This window comes from Lissotriton vulgaris, chromosome 12 (genome assembly GCF_964263255.1).
Source record: "Lissotriton vulgaris chromosome 12, aLisVul1.2, whole genome shotgun sequence".
NCBI lineage: Eukaryota > Metazoa > Chordata > Amphibia > Caudata > Salamandridae > Lissotriton > Lissotriton vulgaris.
This window is the reverse complement of record NC_141700.1, coordinates 100,995,424-101,018,437: the sequence shown is the minus strand read 5'-3', so window position 1 is coordinate 101,018,437 and position 23,014 is coordinate 100,995,424. Positions and strand designations below refer to the sequence as shown.

Below are 23,014 nucleotides of genomic sequence, written 5' to 3'. Positions count from 1 at the left end.
CGCTCCCTGGACCTCCGGCCGGACCGGGACCGCTCCCGACGCGGGGCCGACACCCGGAGCTCGAGTAGCTTGCGGGACCGCTCCCGTCTAGCCTTATTAGTCAGAGCTCGGCAATCGACGCAGGCGTCCACGTCGTGGTCGGGGCCCAGGCACCGGAGGCAGAGTCGGTGATGGTCCGTGACCGACATCGTGCGGTCACAACCGTCACAATTCTTGAAACCGGGCATCCTACAAGGCACCAAAAAGATAGAGAAAGTTGACAAAACTTGGTCAAAAGACCGGAGTACTGCTCTTCGGATCTGCGCTTACTGGCGCGGAAAAAAGAAGAACTGACGTCAGCGCGCGGAGGCGGCGTCTATATACTCCAGCGACGTCATCACGGCGCACGACGGCTGCGACGGACGCGGAGCCGCAGGGGACACCTGCAGACGACGCCTACCGACGCGCAGGGGTACTGCTACGCAAAAGTTTCCGGATCCAGACTGACGCCTGGGGATATTCTAAGGTAAGGAATCTAATACTAACGTGTTTCTTTCAGATAACATGAATGTCTACAAAGCATCAGCCATTTTTCCATGTGAAACCGTGCAGTTCGGATCATTAGCACTGCTAGCATTGCTTACGCAAAACACTATTGTCGTCAAAATCAGTTCCATCCCTTCGCTCAATAGACTCCAAGGCGAGCTTCGGCCCTCACAATCTCCTCTAACCATGAGCCATGCATGTTCAATGAACACGATTCCCCCAACGGACTGAGCATTACATCTGCACTGCAACTTTAGTTTTTTGCCAGTGGACTCTAAATTACTTGTAATTTTTCACCAACCATTAATGACTAAACGTAATATGCTATACAAACCTGTACTTACCACATCTTTGAATCAAATGTACAACCTATCACATAATTGATCTTATGCACCAATTCCCACTTTGGAACCCTCAATACACGTTTCTGCTAAAACGAACTTGCTAAAAATAAATAAAAGGTGGAAGAAGGTAAAGAACAGTCGACTGAAAAGGTGACATGAGCTACTACTGTTGTACCACAGCTCAACGTAGCTGTCACTCACCTAAATCTGGTCTTGCTAGTAATTTACTGGGCCCTAAACAGAGCTTTGTCACTTCATCTCAATCTGTACTGCAGCAGTAACAATGGAACAGGGCAGGTGGACACACACGGCTCTCCTAGCCCGCATGACCCAGAGTCCCTCTCTATCCCAGTACTGACGCCCATAACAGCACTCCCATGGCACCCTGCAGGAGACCCGCAGTTTTGCCTTGTGACATATTAGCACTCACACAGCACCTCGAATGCCACTTAATGAGCAGTGCCAACTTCATTCTCAAGAAACGAGGTCTCATAAAACTTAAGCAGAAGGCCCTCATCTGTAGCCCGCTGCCAGTCCAGCATTGCGTCAGTCCTGGTATGATGTTGCTGGTCCAAGGGCAATGCATACAGACTCCGTATGCTGCACAGATTCGCTCCGGCTGGCAGAGCTCCTATGGGTCACCTCATGATCAGGCTTTCGACAAATTCCTTTCATTCATCAGTTTACTTTCAGTATGAAATCCCTCTGGTATGCATATTCCTGAACACAAAATACATTTAGAAACATTTCAACCAGCACAAGTGAAAGAAAAAGTTGCAGAGCAAAGTGCATGATTTAAAATAGTTTTTTTTAATTTTTGGCTCAGTGTCTATCAAAGTTATATTTTTATATTCAGTTAAAAAACAACAATTGTAAACACATTGAATACTGTGGCGATTGATTGTTATCTTCTCAGAAGACAAAAGTCTGTTCTCTTCACTGAAAACAAGCCCTGGGTTGAGGGCTACTGCAGAGGACGTTAATCAAACCGTGGTCATGTGGGGGGAGATTACTGTGCACTCATCTCTAGGTAGGATGCCTAAACTCTAGGATGCTCGTTCCACTGCCTTTATAAGCTGACTAATGTGTGAAGAAGGGCCAATGCCCTTCACTGGAAGCCTCATGTGATCCACTAACCTTTAAGGTCAACTCATGGCAGAGAATATTTCATCACTCCTCAGTGGTGTTACTGAACTTCATAATGTACAGCTAGCAGGATGGACTGAACTTCCCTCAGAAGTAAGATTCATGGCTGATGCTCCAACTCTGCATGCTAAGTCCAAACCGGAGGGGTTAACAACAAGTGCACATCAAACACAAGCATGACGGGTTGGAATTGACTTGTATTTGCAAACTTAAACCTGAGTTTTTAGCCCTGAATGCCATGTCCAGACCCAAACTTTATTACTTCAGCCAAAACACAAGACTGGTGGGTTAATATCAACTCACATGTGCAGACCAAAACCTGAGGTTTTAGCACGAGGTGCCATGTCCAGATCCAGACTTAATTGGTTTAGTACCGATAGCCATGTCCAATCACATGCCGGATGGGTTAGCATCGACTGCCAAATCGAAATACAAGCCGTATGGGTCAGAACCAGTCACATGTAAAATACAATGAATAGATGTTTGGGTGGAGATTACTGGGTAACACGTGTCGGCTGCCCTTCCATACAGGGGAAACATTAAATAAAACTTTTGCACGTTAAACTTTCAAAGAACGCCTGATTTCTCGTAGGAATTTCTGTTGACAATTGTGAGGGCACAATCCTCTACCTTTTTTTGGCCCTTTTTTTTGTACATGTCAAATACAAGGCTGATGGATTAGTATCGGCTTTCATGTCCAAACAAAATGAATAGCACTGAATGTAATTTCCAGAGCACAAGCCTGATCAGTTGTCATAAACTGCGGTGTCCAAACAAAACCTGATTGTTTGGCACCAAATGCCATTCCCACTCTTAAGTCTAATGAACAGGGCTCCCTATCTTGTGAAGGGAAAATAGCTTAGTCAAGGAACATAGGTCAGAGCCGAAAAGAATGGTACACTAGCACAGGTTAACGTAGCCAACCCTACCTTCCTTGTCAACCCCCAACTCTCATAGGTAAGCGTTCTCTGCCATGTTCAGATCCAAGGTGGGCCACATGCCCTGCTTGTTTTGCCAGAATTCAAGTCACAAAGGCTAGTACCGTCTGCAATATCCAAATCCAACCTTGGGGGGGTTAACACCGATGGCCAAATCTAAAACTTGATGATAAAGTATCACCTCCCTTGTCCAAACGCAAGAAACAAAGGTTGAGACTACAATGTCCTAACGAATGGTTGGTGCACTAGTACGGCCTGTCATGCCCAAACTCAAGTCTAATGGGCCTGTGGTGCCAGGGCAACAAGACACCCTGGTGCCAAGCTCCCTAAAGCGCCACTCAGTATACATGATTATGGCGGGACCCACAAGGATAGCCGAAATTCTTATAGAATTTATATCTCTCAAACCTTTTTAAGAGCCATACACTAGGATAGGGTGACACTGGAAAGGAATGAAACAAATGTCAGAGGCAGCTGCTTATCCCAGCCACCTAGAATTTGCTAATCTGTCTGTGTCTGTGACAGAATCTGAGACCAATATAAACGTTGTTTGTCATGGAGAAGAACAAAAGAATGTGTGATGGATAAAATACTTGGCTAACTTAATTGTTGGGCAAGGTGTGCGAATGATAGTGACTTTTGACTGCCATACAGCGTGCAAGTAAAGGGTCACTTCCTTTCAAGTGCTTAAAAAATCTGCATGACTTTAGTGTCCGCAAAAAGCGAGTATGCGTACGAGTACTTGTGCATGAAGTTGCTGGTGTGTACCAGAAAGTGTATGTGGAAGCAGGTGTTGGTGAATAAATAAGTGAGAGGGTGAGTGCATGGGCCTCGGTTTCTCAAGGTTACCAGGAGTTACCTAAACCTTTTCTAGAAGATTCTTTATAAGACTTTTCAAATTTGTGTTTTCTTCCTACTGAGCACTGCATCAGAGAAATTTCAGCAAAAACAGTCTGCATTAGATTGTGGATCTTTTAACCCTTTGCGTGCTGGTGACGGAACCACTCCGTCACCAGCCACGGACGCACTGTGCTAAGGACGGAGTGGTTCCGTCACGGCCCAGCTGCTGCACCTGCATGGCATCAACTCTGCGCCTGCGCTACGCGTTCTATTGAGCGGGCCGGGCCGTGACGGAACCACTCCGTCACAAGCACAGCGCGCCAGTGGCTCGTAACGGAGTGGTCCCGTCACGAGCATGGCGGTGCTGCACGTCCCTCCTCCCCCCCCCCCCAGCGCAGCGGCGGAATTACCGCCGAAGCCAAGGGGTTAACAGGAAGGAGTGTTAACCCTAACAAAGTACTCTGGAAAGCACATGAATTTGACCACAAGCATAGACTTGTCTTGGAGTTTGTTCACACAATGAACAGTCCAAGATTCTTCTCTCTCTCGTCTCATCGAGGCAGGGGATGAAACATCTCGAACGTTGTTGGAACCCAATAACACAGTTACTGTGTTCAGTTGGCACTGAGCATCTGGAATCTGCCCTTTATTTTATAGGGGAATAAGAAGGGAAGAAAGGCAAAAAGGGCACATCAGGAAATGGAACAATAAAACAATGAATATCAGGTGAATGAACGCTCAACTGTCGCAATCGTGGTGTTGTGTTTTGCAGGGAATATACGGGAAGGGGCAAGGAAGTAGAAATTTCCCGACACATGATTGTAGTTTAAATTAATCTCTGCTCTGAACCACGCCACCTCCATCAATGCGCTTCTTTGAACTCACCGACGAAATAGTATAGGTTGAAGGAAGCGCCCGCCCAATAGGTGCTCGGTGTCACCATGTAAGGCAAGATGGAACCTTAATGCCGCTGCGACATTCTTGTTTACAGACTGCCCGACTGTACACAAACATACGACACAATTCAATTGTTCGTTCCCTCAAACTTCAGACTCTTCAAATGCAAAATGCTGAAACAAAAATAGACGTTAAGTCAGAATTCTTTTTTTTCTAAATAAAGGTTTCCTCATCTAGGCTCAATCTTAATTCTTCAATGAGAAAGACGATGTTTGCTGTGACCAACATTTCAGTCCCAGCGGCGGTTCTTCCGATAAACCTCCCTCCCAAAATGTCCAGGATGTCAGTACTTTCCTCAACCGACCCGGTCACTCTCTTGCCCCACTCAAAAAGAGATATGCCAGTTTTCATTCTCTTTAATAGTAGTTTTCGGCATGCTGTAATTCCCCACCAAACGTTCTGGGCTGGTGCGATCACTTCTTCAAGGCCTTGCAGGGGGAAGTGGAAACCTAGGCAGGACTCCCCAGGAGACGCCTAGCGTTGAATACGTGTCATCATGGAAGGACCTGAAAAGACAGGGCACAGGATAAGTTGGGACCAGCATTCAGTTTGAACATGCTCAATGGTACCTTTCACCAAATGCAAAAGTGCCCTCCTTACACAAATGAAAGGCTGACTGCTTGAGTTACCAAGCTTGTATTCTGGAGTTCATAAACAGTTCCACACACACTCTTTGTATAACCTGGAACATGTTAAAGTCTACATATAACATGGCTGGCACTGATTCAAAATGCTGTGTCACTTTAAATATTAACAAAGGACAAGGTTCACCATTCACACACATTTGCACAAGGAGACAGCTGCACACAAGCATGAGAAAGACGTATTGCATAGCTAAGGATCTGCCTTGAAGTACATGTCCTTCTCAGGAAGATGCCCCAGTCAGCCACCGGGTCAGTGAAGCTGATTCAATCCTAGTTTTTTAAACCTCTGAACTACAAGGAATGTGTGTGATGCTCTATCAACAGGATGGTGCTGTATGTTACCAAGTGCTTACCTCCCTTCCAGATCAGGCGGGGTAATGACCCCTGTAGCCTACAAATATATGACACACCCTCTGATGGAGGGTTGACCTGCCAGACAATGCCACATTCCTGGCTCTGTGCTACGGGATGGCCACCTGACCCTTGCCATTATGGACGCTGGTTCCAGTCCTGACTTTATGTGACAATCTAATGCATTCGGCTTGTTGTAGTATTGGTTAGATTCCACTGGCCCTTCTGCCTTCAGATCATCCGTGTGTGTACATGACTAAGCACAGCAGTCTGCATCTGGCGGCCACTCTCGCTTCCAGATTGGAAGTGAGAAAGTTATGGGAGCAGTGAACTGCTTGGATCCCCACCTAAACTGCATTTCACAGATAGGGAGGGAACTAGTTTCACACTGAATTGTGCTTTCACTTACAGGGGCGGCTCCTCCGTAGTGGCGGAGGAGCGTCGCCCCACTGCCCAGGGCCAGAAGATGATAAATAAAATTATAAAAACATAATATTATTTTTCGCAATAGGTATAGGGCGGAGTAAGGCATGGCAGGAAAGAGGAGTAGTGTGCACTTATAAGTGAACATGTCTGCTTGGCCGTCCGTTTCAGGCTGGTCAAACAGACATGCGCACTTATGTTTCTCCAACCCAACAGTGTTGCACAGCCAGGTTGGAGAAATGCCACAGGCTCCAAGGCACTGTCTGAGCAGCAAGCAAGGTCGCTCAGACCAATCCCGACGCGGCTCTTGTGCTATGAGAGTGGTCTCTGGATTGGGTGGGGAGCCTCTGCCCTGAAGCCCAAGCCCGGACGAGAGAAGCAGCGAGGTGGGCGGAAGCATTAGTGGGAGCAGAGTGGCAGGTAAGTCTTCCTTTTTTTTATATGATCATCCAACCCCCCACCCGCACCCCACCACCCTAGATAGGCGGCAGCCACCACTGTTCACTTATTGAGTCGGCTGTTTGGCCAAATATATGCATCATGGAAAGAGGAACAAAGAGGAACTTACTTTCTATGTGGCAAGAGGTCCTCCACATCAAGATCCGATGGTTTACAGGCTTGTCTCGCAAAGCATTGGTACGGGCAGCACTGGGCCGTACGGAGGTGAATATTCAATGGTCCAATTGCATTCCTCAGGTTCGTCATCTGACTTGGAATCCAGTCTCTATGAACATAATATGGTCTTGACCCACTCGGGGAAGACTACGGTGGTTCATAAGTGGAAGCTTTCGGAGGTTGAAGTTCTGTCAAACTGTGCGTGTCAGCGTTGGGAACGTAGTAGCCCTTGGTCGTTCCACTAAAGCACTTAGGTGTGAAATTAACTGGATATTCTCATCTTTGGCTTTGAAAATCCATAAGCAAGTATAAAATCATTTTAACTAAAAAATAATTAAAAAATAAAAAGACACAGCATTTACTTCGAGTTGCCAAAGATCAGAGGGCCGGACAAGGAGCTGTGCCGAAATTGGCTGCATTTGGGTTGAAGGTGGCACATTTTTGGGTTGAGGGAGGCTCAAACATTAGGCTTCTGCCATTTGTGTTTAATGCGGTGGGAGTCATGGGGCCATGGTTACAAGAGGCGAAGGGAAGGTTGGGTAAAGGCTTCATGTACCAGGGTGAAAGTTCTAATGTGTAGGCTTTCTGTACAACCTCCATCATCTAAAGTGCGACGTCCTCTACCCACAACAAAAAAACATAACATTAAAAAGATCACGATGCGCGCATATTAAAAAAAAAAAAAAAGCAGCAGGTTTCTTCAGTTCCAGAGAAGAATGAGTGTTAGGCTGAGGCACAGAAGTAGATGAAGTCGTGCGTCTAGCGGTAGCTGCCTCATCGATTCACCGGCTGATCTTGTACCATCTGCAAAATTAAGAACAAACAGAAACTAGAGTCACTTTGGGCAATCTAGAGGCAGGCAGCAGATTGAAGGTCCTTTCCCAACCCTACTCATGAACCCCACTAGGGAGGTAGGTCAGGGTAGAGGAAGCTGGTAAAAGAAAAGTAATTTGGGAGGGGCAATAGTACCTAATACTGGCTATCATAACCAGAAATATGTTCTCAGAATTACCAGCCTGGCATTTGGGATCTGGCCTAACAACGTGGAAGTAAGTCTAAATCTAGAACGTATTATCTTACTCGAGAATTATTTACAAGTAAATCATTTATTTCTGAAATAAAAGACATGCTGCAATTCCATGGGCTTAAAATAACTCTTTTACACACTTGGGATCAAAAGGGATCTGTGAGAGTCAGGGGGTACTGACCCCTAGAGGAACTGCCAAGCACACAAGAGCACAACCGGCTCAGTCGAAATAGAAAGGGAATCCTATGAAGATCTAAAAGGGGGGAGAGAATTTCTCAGGACAAGAACCCTCACCCACCGTTAGGTGACATGCTTCATCATTTGGGATCCCTCCACACACTGAAGTGTGGGCTACGACCCCCCTCTGGGAGGAGCGGAGGTGTTTTATCTCCGAAGATAAGCGTAAAGACGTTGTGAGTGAAAGGCAGAGTGCTACAGGGTGCAAAGGGTGTGAATTAAAAATGTTTGTCTGGCCCAGACAGACATTTGTAATCCACACCCTCTTGCACTCTGCCCTTCACTCACGACCTAACAGTGAGAGAGAGTTCTTGTCCTGAGGGATTCTCTCCCTTCCTTTTAGATCTTCATAGGACGCCCTTTCTCCCATCACTTTCGTCCTTTCAACTGAGCCGATTGTACTCTTGTGTGATTGACACTTAAAATAACTCGACATCAGTTTATAAAATCCTACCCTTAACTTTAGTTCAAACAAGCAACTTTTATTTCTCACACAACAGATAGTTTTAAGAGGCAGGCACTTGGATTAGCTTTGCGCACATCAGACGAGTCACTGCAGCGTGCCACTAAAAGGAATCTACTGATTAGAAATATGTGACAGAGGCTCCCACTTGGTACTGGTAATCAACTTTCTTCTCCAGGTTTTCTTATCCAAGTTTAGGAGCAATGATCTGGGTCCCTATAGCCTTGGTCAGATTAGTTCCTATAGCCTTTGTCAGTTTAGTCCTATAGTCTTGCAGCCCCCCAGGCTCAAACAAATCATTAAAAGGCCTTGCAGGGCATTAAGGGGTGCTCCTTTCTTGAAAAAGTAAATAGTAAATGGTCAGCTCTGGCCAACCGCTTATTATTCCTTTATTCTCAGTTTAAAAAAAGAAAAAAAAATTGTTGGCACCTCGGAGACCGACATCTTTCAATTACGTTGAGGCCGCGGAGGGCGACCAGGTGCCCCCGCCACATCCCTGCAAGCGGCCCCATAGGCCATGCAGTAAACTGCAACCCATTATTATTTTATTTTTTAAAACTGGGGTGCCCCAGTGCCCACCCAAAGCATTTTCTATGTTGGGTGCTGCAGAGAGGGCCTAAAGGCCCCCCCGCAGCCCTTCTTGCTCCTCTACCCTCCCGGGTGTGGCGGAACCAGGCAGTGCTCCCACCCCGCGGGAGCAGTTTTCTCTAGCTCTGCAGAGCAGGGGCAATTCCAAGTTTTCCTGCCTGTAAAATCATTATTGGAGAAAGAAAAACTTACCTTTAAATGTAGTTTTCCAAAATTGATGTTTGTCATGGAATCATATGCAACCCACCCTCCTCCACAGCCATGTTACATGGTTCTTCAACATTTGTACTACGTAGCACAAGTGTTGGAGAACACTATACATGTCTGTTGACCCAGGTAGGGAAGATGAAGAGTGTACCATGCGCTGATTGACTGAACTTTGGATCTTTTTAAAATGAGTGACTATGTAAAAGATTTATCTCTATGTTTACCATTGCATTGCGATCTATGTTTAACGTGGGACTCCCATCTCGACGACCGGAATGTTTCAAGTATGTGAATCTATGAAAGATACCAATACTGTAGAACTACAGTTACATATGTAACTTCTTTCTTTGCAAGAAAACAACCACCTGTATTGAGGAAATTCCTGAAGATTATCAGTTCCCAGTGACCTTTAACAGATCATTAGTAATAAAGGGCTCAGTGCTTGAGAATGGCTCGACGGGAAGTACTGCACACTACTCTGTCAAAACAAGGGACAATTAACGTCATACCTGTACATTTGCAATCCGCTACCTCATCCAACAATACCCAAAACCTAAACTTTTATGCTACTCTAGATAATAACTATTATATTTATGCAAAGCAACTGTGTGCAAAAGCTACAACCATTAGAGAAAAATTGAGAAAGCTAATTAAGGAACTTTTAGCATGTGTCCTTTCAACCATTCGTGTAAAACTGTTTTTTAAAATATGGTAGTAATGTAAAGTTTATCATTATTACTATCTAGCAATCGAAAGTCGCAATTATATATGAACTAGGATGGTCACCGAAATAACTCCGGGATTATATGTAGCAGCGGTGACTGACTGGTTGTATTTTTGATGTGTGGATTTATTGTCAAATTTTGTTTAATGCTTAAACAATTGGTTACTATGATTTGGACTGTGAATGTAATTATTTCATAGTATGTATTATTGTTAGTTTAAAGTGCATATTGCTGTTACTTTGTTTTTCTTTTTTTCTCTCGCTTCTTTGTCTATTTTCTTTTTTTTTATATCGATCACGGATTTGAAATAAATGCAATTACTTTGTGTAAAATAAAGTATATATTACAGTTGTATCTGGAACTAAGTTGCTTAGAGTGTCCCGATGCAACGTTGTTGGCTTTAAATAAAATACCAAAGCATTTCTCACAAGCGATGGATCGCGCTAATTTTCCATTCCTAGAGTACCTCAGTTACATACTTCACAATGGCCTACACGTTACATTGACACCGCACTCCTATATAACTCTCCTGTATGCCTCATTCTGCCCTGTAAGTCTCTGCTGTACCTCACTGACAGATACACCTCACTGCACCATATGTCACTATTATAGATCCCACTCTACCAAATACTGCACTGATACACTTCACTACTGAATAACCCGCTTCCCTGTAAACCACAAATCTGCCACACCATTCCCTATAGGATCCTAGGGCTTTGCCTCACATCAATATAACTTTCTGCCTTACATGGTTGGTTAGTTCTACAATAAGTGTCTTATAATTGAACTATAGCACACTTATCTCTATTCTAGACTTTAATGATATACCTTTTTGTGTATTCTACCTCACTTTGTCCTATACCTCGCTCACATACTGTAATTACACCAACACCTTACTACCATACCTTACTCTGCTTGATCAGGCATTAAAATGTCATTTTTTGTGAGCTCACAAATGTACCTCACTAGAATTCCTAGATAGGCATCACCCCAGCCCACTGCCCTTTCTCAGCCTCAGTCTGGCAGCCCCCACCCTACCTCCATTGCTCACTCGATTCTAAGTTGTAAGCAGCAAACACTTACCCTTGGACCTTCCTCCCTCTCCTCTTCCTCCGCCTCCTCCTCCCCCTCCTCCTCTTCCACGAGGCTGAGATTTGGGTATTTGGTCATCAGGCTTTGCTGTTTAAAGAATAGGAAACAGTCAATTTTCTAGAAGATACAAACAAGTAGGCTTGTTCCTGAGGGCAGTTCAAAGTCAAGTGGGCTTGGAGTATAGTTAAGTAAGTGGAGAAGGGAATGCAATAATTTACTGCTCCTCAAATGGGACCAATCCGAAGAAAATCATAAAAAGGCACATCCACTTGTGAGGCACTCATATTTTGACAGAATATACATTCTTTGCACACTGCCAGCCTCCAGGCCTTTCCAACAGACGTTACTCTTTTCACTGTCACTTAAATCTGGTCAACCCACACAGAAGAGAGGTGCTGAGTGTGGAGGGGATCTAGCAAACAAATATCGACATAACTGACAAAGGGAGTCTTTTCTGAAACCTAAAACGACAGGATTTTACCCCTTAACTACTGCTGAGGCCGCCAGCTCTCCCCCAGCCCCTGCCAATCCCACGCCCAGTGCTAAAAAATCCTATTTGGGCTACTTGAGGTACTTTGCGCTTAGGCCTCCATCATAAGGTATCCATGCCAAATTGGCATCCTTTTTGTCAAACATCCCGGGGACTCTAAAGGTACCCAGAGGGTGCAAAAAAGGATCTATTGTTTCCTAAAAACTGTGTCAACAAAAGGTTTGCTGTGCGAACGTCACCTGCTTCCCAGCTTTCAGGAACATGCAGAGCAGAATCAAAAAAAATATTTCTACCACAGTTTCGGCATTTACCAAAGAGGTAGCCCAATTTTCCTATTTTGTGTACTTTCAATCTACTTATTTATTTATTTTAATTTTAAAAGTTTTATATAGCGCGAACAAGATCTTCGCAGATATCAGAGCGCTTTACATAGAAGGGTACATGAGGGAACATAGTCAGACAAGTAAATCAATAGATCACACAGTACAAACAGTACAAATAAGTGACTGCAAAGCCAATCACGTGAGTAATAAGACAACTCAAACAAATAAGTAAAGGGGTCAAACATGCAGTACAGATCGGTGCAGGGTGTGAATAGGGTTAGAGATAGTAGTTCAAGTGTATTTAGCCATGAGGATAGCTTTTACTTCTTTTTTAAAGAGTGTAGTGGAGGAGATAAGCCTGGTTTCGGGAGGGAGTGAGTTCCAAATCCTAGGCGCCATTCCTGAGAAGGAGCGCTTGTATGTTTTTTCCTTCCGGAATCTTCGAGGTTTCAGCAGAAGATTGTTTGTGCCTCTCGTGATTCTAATTCCCCCAGAGATTGTCAATTTCTGAGCAAGGTAGCCGGGTGAGTTTAGGTGTACCGCCTTGTGTGTCATGCAGGCGATTTTCAGATGTATTCTGGCTTCAAAAGGCAGCCAATTCAGGGATTTCAAGTCAGGGGTAATGTGGGAGTGCTTTTTTGACCCAGTGATGAGTCTCGCTGCAGCATTTAGAGAAGCTTTTAGTGGTGCGGTTGTAGTTAGGGGGAGTCCGCAGAGGGCGGTGCTGCCGTATTCAATTCGTGGGATGACTAGTGCTTGTACTGCAGTTTGGAAGTCTTTGGCTGGGAGGTAGGGTTTAAGTTTCCTCAGAGTATTGATCTGGAAGTTCGCTCCCTTTGTTGCCTTGCTGATATGTTGCTGCATGTTGAGATTGGTGTCGAGTGTTATGCCTAAAGATTTTGCTGAGTCCACGATGGTGGGTTGGACATTGAGTGCGGTTAGGAGTTTAAGCCAATGTTGAGTGGTGGATATCTTCGCTGGAGGTGAGATCAGAAGGAACTCTGTTTTCACGGCATTGAGTTTGAGGTGATTGTCGGCAAGCCAGGATTGGGTGCATCTGATCGTTGAGTTCAGGAGCAGGATGTCATTGGGTGATTGTAATTTGAGGTAAAGTTGGGTGTCATCGGCATACATGTGAAAGTGTACATTGGATGCTTGTAGCAAGGTGGTGAGAGGTTCCATGACTAGGTTGAACAAAGTTGGGGATAGAGAGGATCCTTGGGGGACGCCTAGCGTTACAGGTATTGGCGAGGACATCAGGTTGTTGCTCTTGAATTTCTGCGACCTGTTGTGAAGAAAGGAAGTGAACCACTTGAGGACAGTTCCAGATAAGCCCATTCTTGTGTTTAGTAGTTCTAGTAGATTCTCATGTTAATGTTTAACCAGTTTGTGGTGGAAACCAGGGTGAAACCCATGGGTGATCCAGGAAAGTAAAAGATTTATGAAATGTAGGCAACATTCTGAATTCAGCAAGGGGCCAAGTGTGTGGATCCCTCAAGGTTTCCTAAAGAAACATACTGTTGAAGTAAAGAAAATTTTTTAATTCAGTAGGACGCCAATTTGTGACATTTTTCCTGTAACTTTTCATCATGATGGCTGATTTACAAAAGCAATATACCATTACGTCTGCTATACCCTTCTGGTTGCAGAGACAGAGTTTGTAGGTACTCCAAGAAGCAGAAATACCCAGAGGCAACAACTGAGCTGCACCTTACAATGGTTTCTCGTTGTGTACCAAGTATAGACCAATTCATATTATGAAATATGTAGAGCGAAAAATGGGTATCAAGGAAACCTATGTATTACTGAAATGGGCAGCAAATACGGAGTGTACGATCAGTGGTTATTTGTACCTCTGTGAATGTTTGGGCACCCATACTAGCATGTGATTCACAGGGCATATTTTAAAATCTTTTTTTCTTACACACTGGCTTACATTTAGAAGGCTCAAACACAGCATATTCCAGTTGGCAATAACAAATGTTCTACTATTCGATGTTCCCACAACCTCAGTTGTGTGGGTGTAGGCCTAGTTCCTGCAACAGGAAGTGACCTAATATGCAACAGGGATACATCACAATTTTCCACTGAAAACTGATCCTTATTTACAATGTCGATAGTTGTGGGTTTTAGATCCCAGCTCGGCCAACTCCTAGGGAAACCTAGCAGACATGTATATTTTTTTAAAATTAGACACCTAAAGGAATCTGAGGTGAGGTGACTTGTGTGGCTCGAACAAGGCCATTTTACCCAGAAGCTCTTACAAACCTCAAACTGTGGCTAAAATCACACATTTCCTTACATTTCTGTGAGGGAAACTTACAGAATCAGTAGGAATTCACAAAATTCCTACCAACCAGCGAAACCCACTTGTCCGGATGAAAACGTTGACTCCCGTTTGTGGCTGGACCTAGTGCCTGAGACAAGAACGGGTCATGCGAAGGTCAATGGGAGTCCCCTGTGAGGGCTCTCACTGACAGTAGTTTGATCCGTTCTTGTTGCAGGCACTAGGCCCAGCCACACAAGTGGAGGTAGTGTTATCGGGAGAGATGAGGGAATCGCTGGGTGGTAGAAATGCGCTGGATCCCTGTGGATTCTGAAGTTTCCATCACAGAAAGGTAAGGAAAATGTGAGCTTTTAGGCAAAGTTTGAGGTTTACAGGGCATTGTGGGTAAGAAAATGTTGGGGCATGCATGCAAGACATACCACCCATGACTCCCATTGATGTATAGTTTTGCCTGGTAGGAAAGGATAATGGGGCCCAGGGTAGCGGGGAGTGGAGGTCCATGCACCCCCACCCCCCAAAAATAGAATAGCAAACTAGAAAACACTGGTGTCTAGTGGGCTTTCTGCCCTCTGGGGGGTTGTGGGGCAGATTGAGGTTAACATACCTATCCACCCCGCAGGGAGTGCAGAAAAACTAATGTGGTCCCTGGTGGATGGGAGCACAGGCCCATGCCAGGGGAAGCCGATTACACCCCAAACATGTGCTCTAAAAACATTCCTGGTGTCTAATGGTTCGAACCCTTTTTGGGGATCACTCTCTTGTGGCAATCTCCAAGCAAGGATCCACTGGGTAGAGAAACCACTGGAAAGGGGAGACTCTCCCCTTTCCAGTGACACCTCCCCTACCTCAATCAGTGCTCAGGGGGGCTGAGATGTACTCTGAGCACTGAAAACGAGCTCAGTTTACTTTCACTTTAGGGCACACTGATCTTCATTGCCAAAACAAATCCCTCCGGCGCAAAGCACTAGAGGGTCCTTTATACCCTTCCCAGTGTCCCACTGGCTGATGCCTCGTACTCAAGGAGTTACAGACTTCAGGCTGTGACAATCAGAGAAGATTATTTTCACTGAGGGTAATATTAAATTTTTTACTTCTGAAAATATGGAGAATTTGTCTTGATACAAGGCTCTTGCAAAGTGGAACAGCTTATTGCATCAGATGCAGAAGAAAAAGAGGATAAGCAAGCTTTACAATGTGGTACCAACACAGATGTAGGGAGACCTCTGATTTTATGCAACCTGTGTGAAAATCTTGTACTGTGCAATGTACTTGTGTCCCGAATCCTACCCATTCCCAAGCTTTGGATATGCCTGTCACCTACTGTCAGGATAGAAAAGCATTTCCACAGCTGTTTTAATAAAGAGATGTATGTGTCGGTACCGTGTATGGCTGTGGCGCACCCCAGTCCCTGTTCGTATGGTCACCCCTGCCATTTCCTACCATTTAAAATATGCACTAGCAAACCCGGTCGCACTGACCATAAGAAATTTTGGCAGCATCAGAAGAGCAGGTCTAAAAGATTTGTGGGCATGTATTTGGCTTTTTGTGGTCCTGTTTCTTGGCCTGGTTTTTACTGTTGTTTTCCATGATATTACCACAAACATTGCCTGCAGCAAGTACAAAAGAATGCTATCTCCTGTACCTTACAAAATACCTATGTTGCGTGTCTCTAAAAGTTTAAAACTGCCCCAATTTGCAAATGCAGGTTACTATTTTAGCATCTGCAGACCTATTTTATTTTGGTGCCTGGACCTATTTTCTATCCCAGTACTGCCCTGCTGGCAAAGTCAGTGGATCTTGCCTTTGGAATCTATTGGCTTGGACAATGCGTTTTAGCCATGCTGTACAGCATTTCAGGTGTTGTACAGCATGACAAAGGTTTTTTTTTAAAGAAGGCGCACCAACGCTCCTGTGCGGTTGCGTCAATGTATTAGGCGTCCGCATGAACTATTATGCATGCATCCTTACAAAATGACTTGGGGGCCATTTTTTAATTTATTGATCTGAGACCAATCAGTAAATAAAATGGAAATGGAAGAATAAGTAGCTCAAAAGCAGTTTTAAGGTGGATAGGCCGGCAACAATTTGCTGCCTGGTCCTCGGTTGAAAAAAATATTTACATTTGAAAAAGAAAAAAAAGAGCAGGAGGAGGGGATGGGGCAGCAACAGGAAGCAGGAGGGGGCAGCATTATGGAACGTGGCAACAACAGAGGATGGGAGGGTGAAGCAATAAGGGGTAGAAGCATACACGGGCGAGAACAGTAACAAGCACTGGCGTTGCCAATAGGTCTCGCAGTAGGAAAGTTGGAGCTATTACAATTGCAAATAACAATGCCTTTTATTTTTGTTGTTTTCATTTTAAAAACATAAAGTGCTTTGTCATTTACAAAACCAATAGCTCCAACTTTCCTACTGCGAGACCTATTGGCAACGCCAGTGCTTGTCTTCTTTCCTTCCCTGTGGATTACGGATTGTTATTGCGTTATACCAGAAACGTGCTGGGCAGGCCCCCTTTCCCCTCCGTGGCTCTTTGTTTTGATGGTGGTGCAGCCCTGCCATGGGAACCCTAAGCTGTCTGCAGCGGCAGAGCTTGTTTACTACTTTCTACTCCGAATAACATGTCAATCACTTGGTTCCTCCCCTCGCACCTTCCTGTTGGCTGGTTGTGGAATTCCACCTTTATGTCTGTCTGGACCACGGGATTGGTTGTGCTGGCCTGTCTGTCAGCAGGAGCATCCCACAAAGATGCAGTAGTATGTATAGTAGTACCAGCAGCTGCAGATGTGCTGCATGCACAACAGACTTTTTTTTCAGGACCTTAAAAGAGTGTTATTGCTACCGCTTTTAAGTCCTCCCTGTGATAAAGTAAAGCTACTCGTGATTATTTCAGTCAAGAACGGAGAAGGCGACCCAGCCGTGAGCCCCAGGCTCCGCCCCTTTGGAGACCACGCCACACCGCATGCAGACATGGCATGTTTAATTACACATGTCTGCAGTAAAGCTGGAGACTTCTTGCTACGCACACACGTGGCGTGGTTGCGCTACTGTTGTGTGTTTGGGATGATGCGTTATTTTGTATAAGGGGCCGAACAGTTTTGCTCATTTTTGCGTATTTTGTAATTGTTTATTGCATTACAGATGACTCTGCAACATATTGAACCCCTCCTTCTTCAGAATTAATGTAGGAAAAGAGAACACTGAAACACAAAAACACCGCCCGCCGCCATTGTTGGATTGCACCGCCGATGGCGCACTGCATCTTATGCGTTGCACCCCACCTTCCCTCCGGCACAGCCCCGCACCGTAGCCATCCTGTTTTCGCACTGCATTACCAACCCTCTCACATAATCATTTCTCCACCCTAGTCTACGTTTGCAAAGGTCAGTGGCGGTGCAGGGCGCTTTTGAACACTCCTTTAACCAGACTGTTCATTTATGTTGTCGTGTTCGTGGCTGCAGTGAGTTCGTAACAGTTTCTGAGATATACGCAAACACGGATGGAAAATGCTCAGCATTTTAAAGTCCTATCTATCCGCCGTTAAATAACACGCTGTAGTGTTGGACGGCCTCTAGCTCCAAAAAAATCACAAGGGGTTAAATCCATACAGTGAGCTACAATTTCGTCACGCAAACGTGAAGGTGGGCGTGTTAAGTCAGACCCTTAGCATGATCGCCAGGTAGGAGCGCATTCTATATGTGGTTTTATAAGGCGCTTCTCTTTTTGTGATCAATGAGCGCCTTGGCATATCGTTGATGGGTTTGCGTGGATGTTTTGGCCTCGTTCCTGCACTGTGCGGTGTGTGTATGAAATTTGAATCGGGTGTCTCGTTTCCAGCCCCACAACGTGCCTACAAATCCGTGTGATACGCTTGTAGTAGCCATGAATTATTTGATGGCTGATAACAATAGCCGGCCTGGAGTCAGCGCCGCCTCCGGATTGGATGCAAAACGTTTTAGTTTCTGGGTCTTTTTGGGAAGCCGGCGTGTGTGCAAAGGAAGGGAATTTCTTCGGCAGCCGCCGTAAATACCAAAGCGCAGCTATTATATGGCGCGCGATATTGGTCCGTTTCTGAAAACTCCCTAATTTGGCTAGAAGTAACCGAGACACAGGTAACCACTTCGCTCATGCGGTCATTTATGGAGTTTGTTTTCAGGCTCCGTAGGCGACAGCCTTCAAAAGTTTAGATGGCATTGTGAAAAACACATTATACGCATTTTAGAACGTCAGTCTGGAAATTAATGAGAAATATAACCAGTCCTTCGAAATTAGGTACGATATGACCAGGGCCTCAAGAATTATGCGAGAAGAAAAATATACAACAAACAGATGTACTAGTAGGAAGGACGGGAGCACGGGGTAACTGAGTGTGGGCTGGGGTGGGGTTACAAATAAACCAGCCCTTTTATTCGTGGGTGTATGCAAACAAAGATCCCATGTTTGAAATGTGGTTTTAACGGAAAAACATTCCACTGGTCTGCCGGCATCTGAAGTATGCATTTTTCCCTCTCCCCCGAGCTCTGCTATACCGTTGAGTACTGAATGGATAACTTCCCAAGGAAAAACAAGCGCAGGAGGGCGATGTGGGTAAAACCCGGACTAACAAGGCACGAGTAGTTTTGCAGAACAGTATAGAGTGCAGACATGGTGAAAGGAGATGCGTGGAACAGTATAGAGTGCAGGCATGGTGAAAGGAGATGCGTGGAGGGAAGCCGGATGGGGGTAGGAGAGCCTGGTGGGGGGCGGGAATGCCAGCGAGGGGAGGAGAAGTGTGGCAGGCAGATGCGCGGAGGGAAGCCGGATGGGGGCGGGCGTGGGAAATTGAAAGTACGGCCGGCCTGCGGCCGGCCATGAATAATTAGGGGAGGAGAAGCCCTTTGATGTGCTGTGCTGGGCGTGAATGCCCGTGCTTGTTTGCTCACGTGATTCACGTGAACTGCAAGAAAACCGCGGCTGAAAGCCCTTGGTTTGACGAGGATTTTGCCGACTTCAATTCTCGCTCCCTCAATGAGTTTGCGCGCATTGTAGGTCACGAGACCTAAAAAGCAGGGTGAAGGAGAGGTACATTGGTGAGAGAGCAACATGGGTTATGGGACAGGGAGCGAAAAACACGAGGGAGACAGCTGGAAAACAGATGCACTCTCATAGTGTACTTAACCAAGAAGAAACAAGTAGTGCTTGAAAAATAAACAGTGGAATGAGACAAGTATTGAGGATATGCCCCAGGGGAGGGACAAACACAAAAAGAAGGAAAGCTCACAAAAGTTAACAAATAAAAGGGAAGCAAATGACAGGGACCATAAAGCCAACCAAGTGTAAGGAATGGGCGGTTCTAAGCCCCTTGTAAGCTGAAATTAGGTGTTTTTACAAATGAGACAACTTGCACAAAGTCATAAAATGACGCGGATTGCTGGGCGTTTCTATGCAGTGGCAGAGAGGTAGGCGTATATAATGATAAAGGCCCTACGGACTAAAAAGAACTGAGTCTGGGGGCTCCATCACCTCAGCAGCAGAGGGCTCTGCTTGGAACTGGGAGGGACAAAGAGTTAGAGACAGAAAGGCTGCGTCAGTGTGCAAGGCTTGCCTGGAGGCCGGGGCACAGAAGACTCAGAGAATTGGACTGTGGGGTCTAAAAAGGCTGATGGCAGCAAAGAGTGGTAACGTATGCAATGCACACCCTCAGATAAACTTGTATGCAAAAGCTAAATATTTGATGGGCCAGATCATGTTTTCTGGCTCTAACACATCACCCTGTGCCCCTTGCAGCTGGACCCACTGCACTCACATAAGTTACAGTCAAGTTATAAAAGCGCTGGCAGCTATTAGAGTAAGGGGTGACGTGACTTCATCTTAACACTCAAAAAGAAGCTGAAGCAGTTCTCATTCTAGTTAAGATAAAACACTGATGATGACTTGGCACGTGCTGCACTATAAACAAACAATACAACAAATAGCTTCTGTCTAACCTGTCTAATATGTGCTTTTTATAAGGAGCACATTATCCTATTATTTTGCCTCTGTATGCTTTTTAGTGTCTATCCATTCTGCAATTTTCGTTTTCCCCTGGGAGTGTGGGTTGGGGAGTGTTCCATGGGTAGTGTCTGTAGACAATCCTTTCCCAGAAGACTGAGCTTGGTTTGGAATAGGTGTTGGGGTTTCCACAGCTGGTGGGGTCATCTTGTAGTCTGCCTCCACGCCCATGTAGGTTTGGGATGTTTGGGATGTTTCTGGGATCACTCGCAGTGGCGTTGGGATATTCCGACCTTCTGTCTAATCTGGAGGTGCAGTCCATCGCGTTGGATCTTGTTGACTCTCTACTTCACAGTCCGGAGAGCTCCCTTTCCTATGCGTTGGGTGATTGATCGTGAAGGTGTTCAAGTTGGTTTGTAAGTAGTTGGTTGTCCTTGTTGATGTGTTCTTCAGCTGTACATGTCCATAGATGCTGTTGTGTCCATAAACAACAAAATCCAAAGTGGCTTGGATGGCTCACAGGTGGATGAGGCGCTTCGAGCTGGAAGGAGGATAACTTGGTCAGAGACTTTTGAATTTTGAATTTAAATTTGAATTTGAATTTAAAAACATTTGTACAGCGCTCGCATACCCAGCGGTTTCATGGCGCTAGTGGTGATCAGTGGGTGGCAGCAACAGGGAGATTAAGGGTAGGCTTGTGTAGCAGACCTCTGCTATATTTATATATGTACCAATGGTGATCCAGGAACAAGTTACAATCTCAGAAAATTACTTGCTTGAGAAAAATCCTTTCTCTTGTCAGGAATTAAATCTGCCCCAATAGTAGCTCAGTGAGCGAACAAAGTCATAGGGTTCATCAGTAACATGGAGAGCGGATTGTGGTGGAAAAGACTCAATAAATTCTTTCACACCACTACCAAGCAAGTTCTGCTACAAAAAGAAATGTTCACCATCAGTAATACTGCCAGCATTTTAATCTCCTTGCTCATTTGTAAGGAGCAAAGGTACACACTAGTGCCTTTTTTTAAATGCAGGGATAGAACACTCCCCACCCATCCATGATATGAAAAAGCTCGGGTGATTGTAAAAAATGCCTTCTTTTTCACAGCTCACTTTTGGGAACTTGCCCTTCAGATGTATAGCATGCAATAAGGCAGACACGTGAAGATTTTTTAGGAACAAAAAAATGATGTATCTACTTCAGGGTGAGACAAGCAGACAAGCAGAGAGGATTTTTTCTGCTAACATGCTGTTTTTGAAAGTGTAACTCCCATTAAAAGCATAAAACCCAAAGACCGCATTAGCATTGTTGGTTTTCCCTACTTTTTCCAGACTTCCACAAGAGATCAGATCGACCACCCAGATCTAGAGTTTGGGAGGGGGGCTGGGGCAGGTTTATGACGCAATTGTTGATGAAGCTCACAAATGCATGAGCAGTCTTACTTATTTTTAATGAAAACATGCAGGAAAACATTTTGCTTTGCACGACCCCTTTGCAGAAAAATATTCAAGCCTGGTTTAAGGCCTCGAGGTCGGGAGTTCTACTTCCTTTTTCTGCCCGGACACCCAGAGCTGCTCCCTGGGCCACCCCTTCTCCCATGAGCTTTTTGTGGAGTCACTGCTGGCGTTCACTGCACAACAGTTTTTCCCTCTTAAAGGTGGATCTCAGGGCGGAGATCAGATGGTTGGGCCGCCGCCTAAGCCTGTGGCAGGGTACACTCATGGCTGGCACCAAGGCAGGTAGACATCTTGGGGAAACCGCCTTTACAACGCGACCGCTACCACACATTACCATTACAACCAGCTGTTACAACGCAGGTACCGTTACCACGAATAACCATTACCACGCAGGATTTTACAACGTATATGCCTTTACCATTTATGCCTTTACAACAAATTTCATTGTAGAGGCATGAATGAAGGCACATGCGTTTTAAATGCAAATATATAAACACACAAACATTAGGGGAAGTTTTTTTGTTTTTTAAAGGGTTTAATGTGGGCATTTTTAAGGTTTATGGTGGGTATGTGTTCATGGGGGGCAAGGGGTGAGAGAGAGAGAGAGAGAGAGAGAGAGAGAGAGAGAGAGAGAGAGAGAGAGAGAGAGAGAGAGAGAGAGAGAGATTATACTTACCTGTAAAATACTTATATTTACTAATGAAACCTTTACCATGCACATGCCTTCCCCATTCATGCTTTTACAACAAAAATCATTGTAAAGGCATACGCATGGTAAAGGGTATTGTGTTGTAACGGCCGCGCTGTAGCGCATGCATTATAACAGAATGCGTAGTTCTGTCATACATGTGACACCTTGGCATTCGATGTTTCAAAAGTAGGTCAAATTTTGGAGATAGGTCCTGTTTCACTTGGAGAGTGAGTGGTGAACCTCCAGAGATAAAGGGGTCTGGGTTAGGACACTTCATTGACTATCCATAGCTCTTCACAGGCACTCTATAGTATGCCTTGTGAAAGGGGGGGGGGAGGGGGACTCTTGAACTAGGGGACCAAGTTATGACTCGGTCGCCTAGGTACATCTCCCGTATTGGTGCCGGTTCCCTTATTAGGGTTACCACTGCCTTTTCCTTCTCCTTTCTAGCTTTCCTTCCTTTTCAACTTTTCTCTCGCTCGCGTCAATGTCTTAGAAGTGTGAAAATAAGCCCCGGTTCCCAAAAATGCATGTTGGTGCACAACACCTGTAACAAACTGCACAAATGATGCGCTACTTGCACTCTACTCACAAAAAAGGAAGTGACACCAGTTATTTACGGTTTTAGAAATGACAGAGTGGAATATGAAACACCACAGTTATCATTAAATATATA

General features: G+C 45.1%; 1 protein-coding gene across 2 annotated transcripts in view; it reads right to left on the bottom strand.

The window, feature by feature from the left end:
* Positions 1-1,659: 1,659 nt before the first annotated feature.
* EFNA4 (ephrin A4) overlaps positions 1,660-23,014 on the bottom strand; it is a 221,433-nt gene continuing 200,078 nt past the window's right edge. Inside the window, exons 4-6 of one of the 2 annotated variants that reach the window (XM_086947380.1) lie at positions 11,114-11,209; positions 6,737-7,587; positions 1,660-5,256 (exon numbers count right to left, since the gene is read on the bottom strand). In XM_086947380.1, the coding sequence (XP_086803506.1) occupies positions 7,484-7,587; positions 11,114-11,209 (200 nt within the window). In that variant the 3' untranslated portion in view covers positions 1,660-5,256; positions 6,737-7,483. The remainder of the gene's footprint in view (positions 5,257-6,736; positions 7,588-11,113; positions 11,210-23,014) is intronic. The other variant, XM_086947381.1, reaches the window with a different exon arrangement.